Source organism: Delphinus delphis, chromosome 18 (genome assembly GCF_949987515.2).
Source record: "Delphinus delphis chromosome 18, mDelDel1.2, whole genome shotgun sequence".
Classification (NCBI taxonomy): Eukaryota; Metazoa; Chordata; class Mammalia; order Artiodactyla; family Delphinidae; genus Delphinus; species Delphinus delphis.
The window spans coordinates 63,243,721-63,256,278 of record NC_082700.1 but is presented as its reverse complement, the minus strand read 5'-3'; the positions used below and the strand labels follow the sequence as shown (position 1 = coordinate 63,256,278).

The window sequence follows — 12,558 nt, the reverse complement described above, 5'->3', positions numbered from 1 at the left end:
GCTAATAATCTCATTACCAATAGATGCTAAAAAAATGCAACTCAGCAGTGTAAGAAGTTACACCCAGGGAGCACCTCACTTGAACCCCTTCCTTCTGCAGCTTCTTCTGAACTTAATATCTATGAATCTTCTTGTTCCCTTTTCATCACAGCTACTTCATATGCTTGAAACCGCCCAATAACGCCGCAGGACAGTCCCCACTCTTAGGTTCTCCACTTGCTGGCTGATCCCCAAAGATTCCTTGAGTGCAGTTTACCAGCTGCTCTGCCCACCTGCATCCCCACTGAGGAGGGCTCAGGCAGACTCCTCTCCTGGGGGCTGCCTGGCCTGCCAACTCCCAGCCAGTTCTCCCGTCCAACTTCTCCACCCTATGAAAACCCAGGCCAAGCCCATTTCTGGGCTGAATCAAGAAATTCAGAAATTCCATACCAAGTGGCAGTAGCAATGGATGGCAGAGCAGAGGATAAGAACGGAGCCATCTCTCATCAGGAGATTCCAATAGGACTTTTCAAGGCACGGAACCTGTGAGAACGCTTTCCTGGTTGTCTGTCTGTCATTTTCTTTTTCCCTAACCCTTTCAATGAGACTTCAATATTTTTTTTTCTCCAAGGGTGAAAAAAATTACAGTTGAATGTTCACTTCCTGTTTAACTTGTGATGGAAAAAAACCAGTCAGCTGTGCAAATTTAACTATGGCTAAAAATAGCTCTGCTATCTTAAAGTCAGTAAGTGAACATAAAAAGCTCTTTGTGGTCTCAGGATATCCGTAACCTGGCATCTGTCACCATCCCTCTGTCCTCATCCAGAGGCGAGGCATTCAGAACAAAGATTCCATGCTTAATGGCACCTTGAGAGTAAGCGTTCCCAGGTGCCCATCAAACCTGTCACTCTGAACAGCTGTCGCTAAGTGACGACTTGTCCCTCCACCCTCCATTGCTTTTTGCATAAACAGGTCTGCAGCGCTGTGCCAGGAGAGCCTTCCAGGGCTAGATGTGCAACGCCCCATCCGTAAGAATAGCGAGCCGCCCTCACCTGGCTTTGCTGTGCCCGTTCCAACATTCCTCTTCGTTGGACGTGCCCGCCGTCACACTCTCGTCCTTGCAGATGGTGTAGGGCAATGCTGACCAGACCTTTTTAGAGAGCTTCAGTTTCTCTTTTATGTCTGTGACCTGATCAAGAAAGCAAGGAAAGACAGTGAACATTCTCCCCAGGCGTCGTCCGTTTCTACACAAGGATGCAACTCAGGGGAAGGTTAGAGAGTCTGCCACAGGACTAGCACAGATTCTCCATCAGCTTTAGGAGAGACATCATCCTGAGGGATTTGTTGCCCAGGAAAGCCTCACTTCTTCCTTTCTCCATCTCCCTCTAGATTCCAGCAGAGAGCTCTCAGGTAATTGGCTCCTGGTTTTCCATCTTTTCTGTCCTCCCATCCTTTGAAGTAAAAACTTCTGAAGCGTCTCAGCTGGCTTCAGGTCCCTCTCCAGCTGGGAGAAATAGGTGTTCTCTATTGCAAACACCCTCAATATATTCTTTAGGATTCATATGCCTGGAGGTCAGATAAATGCACCTAAAGGATGCATGAAGAGATACAGCACTTTCCCCAAAGGTCTACTTGTTTCTGCAAGAAATGAATATTGTCACTAATTCAGCTGCTGGTAACCCCTGCCCTTGACCAAGTGACAAGCCCACACAGCACACTGTTGGACGCTGAACAGCAACCCAAATCCACTTAAAAATCTCTAGCAGCAGAGGGAAGCGTCATTACAAATACAAGCAAGTGTAAAATCCACAGCCCTGTGGGTGGATGGCCGGGAGGAGCTTAGTACCAGCATCTTTAGTGCTTTCAGTCTCAGCACTGACTTTTCGTCTGTAGAAAAGGTAGAGAGAGAGATTCAGTACAATTTTGGCTCCATAATTAGAACCTAGTTTCATGCAGTCACGACCCTTATTTCCTATTCCGTCTACATGAACATTGGGAAAATCTGTGGATGGTTGAAATGCCTCTGTTATAGGTTGAATTATGTCCCCCTAACATTTGTATGCTGAAGCCCTAACCCTCAGTACTTCAAGAATAAGACCTTATTTGGAGATGGGGTCTTTACAGAGGTAAGGAAGTTAAAATGAGGTCATTAGAGTGGCCCTAATCCAATATGACTGGTGTCCTTATAAAAGGGGAAATTTGTACACAGAGATATGTATAGAGGTAAGACAATGTGAAGAGACACAGGAAGAAAACATTCATCTACAGGCCAAGGAGAGAAACCTGGAAAAAATCCTTTCCTCACAGCCCTCAGAATCAACCAATCCTGCTGACACATTGATTTTGGACTTCTAGCCTCCAGAACTGTGGGACAATACATTTCTGGGGTTTAAGCTGCCCACACCCCATCATGACAGCCCTAGAAAAGTTATACAGCATCCTAGAAGGGAGGACCACTGACACTTGTAATCAGTGGCTTTTGGAAACAAAGTATTCTTTGTTTACTGTGGATGGAGTACAGATGTGAGAAAAAATTCCAAAGATCTGTTGTGAGGTTTAAGAGGAAACACAAAGAAATAAAAGATCTCTGATCTTTCATGTTGTCCCTAGTCATATTTCTTGGTAGTTCCAGAATTGTACAGTTTTGTGTGTGTGTGTGTGTGTGTGTGTGTGTGTGTGTGTGTATTGCTGCTTTTTTTAATTAAAAAAAGCCCATGATTCTTTAGGAGGTGATACAAGATTATTTTCTGGTCAGACAGATCATAATTTCTACAATTTCTGTAATAACCATAAATTCCAAAGGTTCCTATTCTTCCCACCCCAATTCACTTTTGGCACCTATATGTGAAATGTCACTTCTGAAAAATGGGGACGAAACATGCTGAGGGCTAGGTTTTTATCACAGTCCTCCTCTCCTGATGACAAATTTTTTTTTTTTTTTTTTTTTTTTTTTTTTTTGCGTTACGCGGGCCTCTCACTGTTGTGGCCTCTCCCGTTGCGGAGCACAGGCTCCGGACGCGCAGGCTCAGCGGCCATGGCTCACAGGCCCAGCCGCTCTGCGGCATGTGGGATCCTCCCGGACCGGGGCACGAACCCGCGTCCCCTGTATTGGCAGGCGGACTCTCAACCACTGCGCCACCAGGGAAGCCCCTGATGAACAATTTTCTGATTGCTGAATTTTGAATATTGATACAAGAAAGATGAATAATATCTTATCCATAGAAATCTTTTTCTAACTAGATGGTTGTCTCAGAAACAAAGTTATATTAGAAACAGCAGCCAATTCTCAGAGGGAAGGAGCAATGGCTTCTCTTATCCTTCTGCACTTCTTCTAAATTCAGAATTTACTGAGCAATTCTACGAGCGGTAGCGGGGCGTCTGGCATAGGCTCCGGCTTCATGATTTTAGAACACACAGAATTGTACAGGTTTTGGCCCTTGCTTATTTGTGATTCTGATGATGACAGAGATTTCCGTCATGGGAAATATCTGTTCACCAGTAAGTACTGAAGATGACCAGAATGCTGAATACAAGAACCTGGTACACATCCTTCAATAGTGTGATGTTACTTTTGTTTCAGAGCATAAAAAAATCCACAATGACCTTCCAAGGAGTAGCTTACAATCAGCAAATGTTTAGGGTTGCTTAAAAACTACACTCTCTGATTTCCCCCATTTGTGCTGACTTTGGTCCACAGGCCAGTCGTTTTCTGCTCACAATTCCTAGCACAGATGTAGGTACATATCGTTATGGTTTTTTTTTTTTAATTTTTGTTTTAAAGATATGTGGCCATTTCTATCCAGCCACAGATGGATAGACATACTCTGTTTAACAATTATTCAAAAACCTTCAAACCCCTGAAACACCAACTAAGAAATGTTGAAAACATGATAGAAAAACCACCGTTCTGCAGCCATCTCATAGTAATGACTGATCTCAGTAAGTATCATCAATAGATGCTGTTGTGGGTTGAATTGTGTCCGCCCCAAAAGATGCTGGATCCTGCCCACCAGTACCTGTGAATGTGACCTTGACCTTATTTGGAAATAGAGTCTTTGCAGATGATCAAGTTAAAATGGGGTCATTAGGGTGGGACCTAATCCCAGATGACTTTGTCCTTATTAAAAGGGAATATTTAGCCACAGACACACACACACACACACACACACAGGGAGGACATCACGTGAAGATGAAGGTAGAGCTTGGGGTGATGCACACACAAGCCAAGGAACACCAGAGGTGGCCAGCAAGCCACCGGAAGCCGGGGGACAGGCCTGGGACACATTCTCCCTCACAGCCTCAGAAGGAACCAGCCCTACTGACACTTGGATCTCAGACTTCCAGCCTCCAGACTGTGAGAAATTAAATTTCTATTGTTGTAAGCCACCCAGTTGGTGGTTACACAGCCCTAGCAAACCAGTACAAGTGCAAAATAATATTGGGTAAAAGTTTAATGGGGGACAGGATATTTACACAATCCCAAAGCATTCCCCACGGATGACATTAGTACAACAGGACGACTGTCATCATTCTGCGGTGCAGAAACTTGGCAGGCCCTACCTTAACCAACGATCAAAGTAACGGGACAGACTGATGTCGGGTACCTCCTGACGTGATGGGACAAGAAGGACCTATCACTTATGCGGCGAAAATTCATAACCTGAATCCAATCATGAGGACACATTAGACAACCTCCAACTGAGGGATGTTTTACAAAACAACTGGCCTGTATTCCTCAAAAATGTCAGTCATAAAAGGTAAAGAAAAGCTGAAGAGTTCGTCTAGATTAAGAGGAATAGGAGACATGACGTCCAAATGCAGTGGAAGGTTCTGGATTGGGCACTAGATTGGAAAAATAATTGCCAGGAAGGATATTATTGAGCTAGTTGGCAAAATGTGAACACTGACTCTGTATCAGATAATATTGTATCAGTGTTAAATTTCCTGAACACGAACTCCTACTGTGATAACCCAGGAGAATGTCATGTTCTTAGGAGATACACACTGGAATATTTAGAACTAAAGAGTTATGATTTCCACAACTTATTCTAGAATGGTTCAATAATAATAATAATAAGAATAAAAACACATAGATGTATAGAGCGAGAGAGAGTGAGAAAGCAAATTTAAGAAAATTTTAATAATTGGTGAATCTAGATGGAGGTATAAAATTTTTTCAAAAATTGCAATTTTTCAGTAAGTTTGAATTTAAAAAAAAATAAAACGTGTCCAAAATAAAATCCTTCACATCTGATTTGTTCGGCAGGGTGTCACTTCAACGTCTCTAACCTCTAACCTGGACCACCGGCTTAGGCCACTCATCCTCGCTGTTCTAAACACAAACCCCAGAGGCAGAAATAGGTGTTACATATTCATCGCTAGTCCAGACAATGATCACCAGCTTCAGGATGGAAATACTGTAAGCTTTATTCTGTCTCATAAGAAATACACCAAGAGTGAGCCTTCGCCTGTCTGCCTTTTTTCATATAGAAACCCCACCTTTATGCTGTGGGAATCTGAACCAAATATATATATTTTGAGAGAGAAAGTAAAATTGCATGACATCCCACAGATATCTCCTCTTTTAATATTTGCCAAATTGAACAGCGTATATGATGCTGCTCTTTCTTTAAATCAAACTCAAGTATTGCATCTTTCATGGTGCAGCCTCTGGCCCCCTGGTTAAATTTGGATGGAACTTTCTGTGTTCCACAGGGGGCCCTGTTCATGATTCTGAGAACTGATCGCTCCGATCCCTTATAATTGGCTTAGTTTTCTGACTCTCTCTTAGACCACATGCATCTTGAGGGCTGGGACAGGGTTCTAATTTGTCTTTATCCTCAGTGCTTAGAAAGGGTTGGGTGCCCAACTACCCCATTTTGCCCGGGACATAGGAGAATCTAGGACACTGAATTTTCAGCCCCAAACCGGAAAGTCCCAGGCAAACCGAGATGAGTTAGACACACAGGTCTCAGCACACAGTAGGTGTTCAATAAATGTTGGTTGAGAAAATGGGTTTCATTGCCCTAGTATATTACAAAGTCATAGACCTTATGGCTAACACAAAATAGTTGGGGGGTGTCACACGCTGTGGGCTCTTATCTCAAAAGGGTGGGGAGGTGCTGAGGGTCCTCCCAGGAGTTGTATCTGGCTTAGTGAGGAGTGAGGGTCCCTTCTGACCGTTCACTACATCACATTTTATAATCAGGTCACTTTCACTCTGGCATTTCAGAAGCCAGGCATTTTCATTGTGCAACTGAAGGCAATAACGGCAAAGGCGCAGTGAGAGATGCAAACGCTGTTTTAACATTCTGCACGAAAACATCAACCAATTCACTTCCAGGCTGAGGTGGTGAGGCAGACAGCTGAAGAAAATGGACACTATTAGCCACTGGAGAGGAATATGCCTTTGATTCTAAAGACTAGCTGAATGATTGCACTTTGTTTTCTGGTATCAATAAAGTTTTTCAATTCTCACACCGTTTAGAAGTATATTTTCATTTTCTCTTCTTTTTCTTTTTGAATAATAATGTAACTTCCTTTGCTGTAGCTCTAGATCTGAGTTGTTTTTTTTTCTTCCTGGAGACTTAAGTGTACCCAATAGTGTGCTAAGTTTTACGTTAGCAAGCATTCTTGGTAGAAATATATTACGGACAGTGAGAGTGAGCCCTAATTCATTAATAATACAAACTTGATGGGAGCAAAGACCTGGGATCAGATGTGGAATTTACAACTTCTTTTCCCTGCTTCCCAAATGAGCGATTTTAGGAGAGATTAACTCTCTCCAATACTTGCAAATTATATTTACCATTTGTCCAGTGTTACATTAGGAGTACTGTACTATTAGTAATACCTGTGTACTAAATATTTTTCATCTATGCTATTGACAGATTGTGAAAGTTAAACAACAATTTCTGTTATGCTGTAGGAATATGATCCAAATAGATACTGTTGGGATCCACAGGGAAAACGTGAGCCCTCTTCAGAGAACTTATCGGGGCTTGATTCTGATTTCTGACCATTTCAACTACTGGCTTCAGTAAAGGCAGACACTCTCAGTTTAAAGCCTGTCAAGGGTCCTGAATACTTGACTATAGAAACACAGTGGTACCATTTTCATACCCACCCTACAGAATTGTACAATTACATAAAAGAGCGAGGCAGCTGACAAAGTGGAGGGGGTTGCTGAAAACAAAGGGATTAGCAAAAACAAAGAGCATGAAGAAGGAGCGTCCAAACACTGTCGTCTGATAACTTCAGTTAAGAAGTAACCTTGCCCCAAATATTTAACCTGAATCTTATCAGGCTTCTGAATTAACAACTTCCAGTTTACAGGAAATATTAGGGATAGAGGTATAAACTAAGTAACACCATAAATAAATGATCAGACACATCCAGTGTGTGGGATATTATATAAGACAATTGGCCTTGACTCTTGAAAAGAAGAGGGAGAAAAAGAAAGGAAGATTGTTGTGAATGAAAATAAAAACAAAACAAAACTCTAAAAGCATAACAACCAAATGCTATGTGAAGACATTAACTGAATCCTGCACCTGGAGGTGGGTACTGAGGGTTAAGAGAGAGTTTGGAGATAACTGAGGAATTTTCAATATAATATAGGTAGTAGATGATGTTAGTGAATTCCTGTTAATATTCTTAAGTGTAATCGTGGTATTGTGGTTGTGTAGGAGACTATCCTTGCTTTTAGAAGATTCACAAGGAGGTGTTCAGAGACGAAGTGTTATTTTGTCTTAGAATTACTTGAAAGTAGCAAGTCAGACATGATTGAATCTACACAAAGAATACATGGATGTTAACTTTATTATTTTTCCAACCATTTCGGTGTCATTTGAAAAAGTTAAAAATAACAGAAAGTTGGGAAAAGAAATAAGACTTTACTGTCAGGGCACATGGTGTTTAAGAGCCTTGCTGCATTCAGCCTAGGGCAGTAACTGACTCAAAACAATTGAGGGCTAACTGGGAGCTTTCATTGAGCTCAGGCACTTACATTCGAGCTTCACAGCTCTGTGCTAAAGTATGACTCCCTGCTTGCAACTGGGAAATGGGGGTTTAGAGAAGTGAAAAAAAATGGCGACACATCTAGTAAATGGCAGAGATGAAATTCAAATTCAAATGGAGACTTCAGAATTGTTACTCTTTTTTTTTTTTTTCTTTTTTGCAGTAGGCGGGCCTCTCACAGTTGTGGCCTCTCCCGTTGCGGAGCACAGGCTCCGGACGCGCAGGCTCAGCGGCCATGGCTCACGGGCCCAGCCGCTCTGTGGCATGTGGGATCTTCCCAGACCGGGGCACGAACCCGTGTCCCCTGCATCGGCAGGCGGACTCCCAACCACTGCGTCACCAGGGAAGCCCCAGAATTGTTACTCTTAACCACTAGGCTTGAGAAGGATGTTACCTATAGCTATGGTCTCCAACTTGTGTGTATCGGTTTGGTGGGGGGGTGATGCGCATGTCCTTAGCGGTGGGTAAGATGATTCGATGTGATTGAAGACAAAAACATTAGAACTTCTATTTCTATTTCTTAAATATAAAAATATAAGGGGAATTAAGCCTTCCTAATATTTCATCTATCTACCGATTGATGTGCGGTCCTTGTAGCAGTGGCCATTTCTCAATTATCCCACGGGAAGAGTGAGACGAGACATTGGGAAAAGGCTTGAAATGGCACCTTCCCCTCCCCTCGTTAGCTGGCTCTCGGGGTATTGAAATCTATCCCAGTTCATAAGTGCTGGTTAAATGCATTTATGGGCTAGATTATGTACATTAAATGGACCAGTGACTTAAAATGACTTTTGCGAAGTAACTTCGGATTTCGTTCTTTTCAAACAGTGCAAGCACAAGTGAACAACAGTAAAATGGCGGGTATGATACTTCCCTCAGTCTTGATACATCTGCAACATTACAGAGTCAAAATAATAAAGGTTCTGTATTTTATCTCACTCTTCCAAAGTTTCTATTTTTTGCATACATCCCACAAGGTACAGAGTATATTAGTTCAGCAGTGCTTATATATAATTTATGCATAAATAGTTATAAATATACTGGGTGTCTTTGATTCTGATTTTTTGCTGATAGAAATATGAGATCAAAAAAAATTGGAGCTGCTTGTCTATAGCACAGGGACTGACACAATATATTTTGAATCACTGACTTGGCAAGCAAAAACATTTAGTGAAATCAGTTTAATGAGATAAGGAAGTGTATTATAATTTAGAAAAAGTTCCAATACATTGGTTAAATAAGAAAAAAGGCTTTTGTTGCTAGCATTCATCTATTAAACACTTCGTATATGTCTTCTATAAGTCAGGTTTTCTGCTACCCCTTGGGGATACAAACATGGCTGGTACATAGTTATTGCTCTTGAAGGGTTCCTAGCATCCCTGGCTAGAGGCGGGTAAACAGACACAGAGCAAATAGGATAGTCATGGGTAAGCAAAGGGCTCTGGGGGCACTGCCGTCAATTTGTCCTGAAGTTTCCTTTCTGGGCAAAACCGTTCCCTCCCAAGCAAATAAAGCTTTGCCGATATTTGCTTTTTGGTGGCTGCTGAACTCTGCCATGGGGACTGTTAGGAAGCTGGGTAATTAGTCATTTCTATCCGGAGGGAGAAAAGCAAAAAATGTATCACGTCCTCCCAAGTTTTCGCCTCCAACGATGGGCTGATTTTATCCACGCACAAGTCATCGCTTTTAGCCACCACTCTGGTCTTTAGCTCCTCCTTTTGCTAAGGAGCATCTGTGCTTTCCCGACTCCAGGGGAATATCTGCTCCACGGTGGAGATTTGCTAAACAGCGCTGTGTATGTCCTGGGTTTTTAAGAAATATTTGTTCAATGAATAAATACATGTACAGCATTGCCAATTATCTGCTAAGGGAAGTAAGATTTCAAAAACGAGGGACTATCTGTCAGCAGCTGCCTTTTGGACTTTCCTTTGGAGAGGAAGGAAGACATGGGCACATTCTGTCAGACTTTCTCAAAAAAAGTGCTTTCCCCTGACCTGATTACCGCGGAGCCAGAGGGAGATGTCAGATGATACCTCCAATCCTCTAAGTAGGATTCTAGCCTCCTGCCTAGAGGAGTCATTTACATTCCAGGTGTAATTTACACAGGTAAGATGGAAGAACCTTGGAGATCTCAGAGGCAATCTGGGCTTGGGGGAAAAAACCATGAGAATTTAACTAAAATAGAATGAACCCCATCTTAGACAGCCTTTACAATTCTTATAGAGACATACCGTTTCCAGTAACTTCCCTTTGGTTTTCTAAGCGAGTGACCTGTTAAATTTTGACTGGGAGTGTTTTTGAACTTTGGTATTACCTTTGGTTCTGTATGGATTCTTTGATGGGGCATATTTGATCTCTTCCAAGAGGCTTTGCCCGTGGCTGTCTATCTACTACCTGAGGCCCATCTACCTTGGACCTTTTCTATCCTCTGGATCTTGCCTGTGAAGTGTGAGATGTGAACTGTCAGAAGACCCCCTGCTGTCTTCCCTCAATCATGTTGGGACCAGAATTCACTTCACTGGATACCTGTGGTGTGTACCTGGCTGGATGCCCTATCTGCTCACAACTTCAGAAAGATCCCAGTGTACCTATGTCATCTGTATGGAAACATAACGTAACTGGATGTAAATAATATATACCGTATCTTTAGAAAAAATATGGTAAATATTTAAAGGGCTGTACACTAAATAATACAAGTTGAGTTGGACCTCATTCCTGAATGGTATTAGAACTTAGGCAAGAAAGGGTAGTACGCGTTCTACACATCCTTGAGAGATGGCACGGTTTGACATCGAACTAATCTCGAATCCAAGAGTGAAAAGAAAAGGGCCGGAAGACGTTTGGTCCGCAGAAATGCATGTGATCAAAGTATTACTTTGCACAGTGGGTACCTAAATTGTGGCACTATTTACTTCTCAAGACTGAAAATAGAAATAACTTCAAGAAGTGGTTTTTATCACGGAAAATAGAGGCTCAGCAGAGCTCCCATGGCCCAACACTTCTAGAGCATTCTTGGCAGATTCTCATCTAGACTCAGTTTACATGTTTCCAATGACAGATATCAATGCTAATATGAAGAGGACTTGGGATTTGCTGCCCGACCCAAAGCAAGTCACTGGCCCTCTCCGAGCAGTTCCGGGGGTTTTCATGGACAAGGCTTGACTACGAAGCATAAGCATGTCCTTTCTCCTCCTCCTGTGACTGGCGTTGAGATGGAGCTCCCAACTTCCCCTCTTGCTTTGCTTTGTTCCTTTGCAATCTCTGTGGATTCTGTTTTTTTCTGCCCATCACCTGGTAAAGTCTCCTTTTGATTCGTTTCTGACCTTCAGTCTGTCCAACCTTTGCTCTCTCACTCTCTGCTCCCAGCTTTTGAGACCAGCTCTGTCTTCCTCGATTGCTACCTTTGGTCTCTATTGCTTCTCAGGCATTATTTTGGCAGTGGAGGTGCAGACATCCCACGGAACTTTCCCTGATCTAGAGCATGAATTGTGACAAGTGCCGATTCTAAGTTAGGTTATTAGATATGCGGTCTTCATGGTGCCTGATAGGAAGATCGCAGAGGCATGCTCAAATGAAGAGAAAGAATTCAGTATTTCTAGCAGTTTGGATATTTAAAGACTGACCTCTGCTCCCACCATCATTTATTCTATCACTATTGAATGAAAACTTTTGGAAGTTCTTTGTGGCTTGAAAAGCAGATTTCCCTTACTTTTCCTCAATTTTCTGATATAGCCAACAAGATCATGTTGGCTTGGACTGATCCCTTTGTATGGGACTAACCTGGAAATTAACACTAATTCAGGAAAGTGCCAGAAAAAGATTATATATTTAATAGCCCAATTTTGCCAACATGGAAAAAGCTTGAAGTTCTGAACATCCAGTCTTGCTGAAAAAATTCTGATTCTTTGCCAACTATTACTTCAAGTGTGCGATCTCTCCGTAGGATCTTTGACGATACTCCGAAAATCCATATAGAGTCTCTAAGTCTACCTGTGACCGAGATACTGCAGCGACTCTGCTACGCTCATAACCACCTGAAGTGACTCTTAAAAGGCTGAATTTTCATCTTCAGGGAATGAAATCCAGGGCATTACAAGTATGTCTGCTAATTAAAAAAGGGGGAGGAGGCACGGCAAAGCATTCAAGTTGAGGCATCCCTGAATATTTTAGGATCCATCAGTTAACTCTAAAGGTGTGGGCTGTATGCTTTCACACCAAAGCTGAGAAACAGGTGTGTATTCTGGTCTTTTGCTCCGAAGCCACTACAGATATTTGGAACTTACCAAGGGATGAAGAATATCCCTTTGCTTATGCAAGATTGGTGTAATTGGGCAGGCCCTTCTTAAGTAAGAGATCACAAACATGATGCCATCCAACAGCAAGAGGACCCACAAAGATGTACACACATCGGAAAAGTAATTTACGTGAAGCCTAGGAAAATATTCAGCAAGTGGTGGGTGGAAATCAGATTTCTCTAAATTCTAAAGCCATTTAGGGTAGAGATGAGTTGACCTAAATCTCTTATGGAATAGGCGACAAAAAGCATACAAATCTCTTTTG

At 42.3% G+C, this 12,558-nt stretch overlaps 1 protein-coding gene across 1 annotated transcript in view; it reads right to left on the bottom strand.

Annotated features, from left to right (window-relative positions):
• The window catches only part of GPC6 (glypican 6), a 1,076,096-nt gene that overhangs the window by 16,208 nt on the left and 1,047,330 nt on the right, over positions 1-12,558 (bottom strand). The window contains exon 7 of the mRNA XM_059996234.2: positions 1,032-1,168. Coding sequence (XP_059852217.1) covers positions 1,032-1,168 — 137 coding nt within the window. The remainder of the gene's footprint in view (positions 1-1,031; positions 1,169-12,558) is intronic.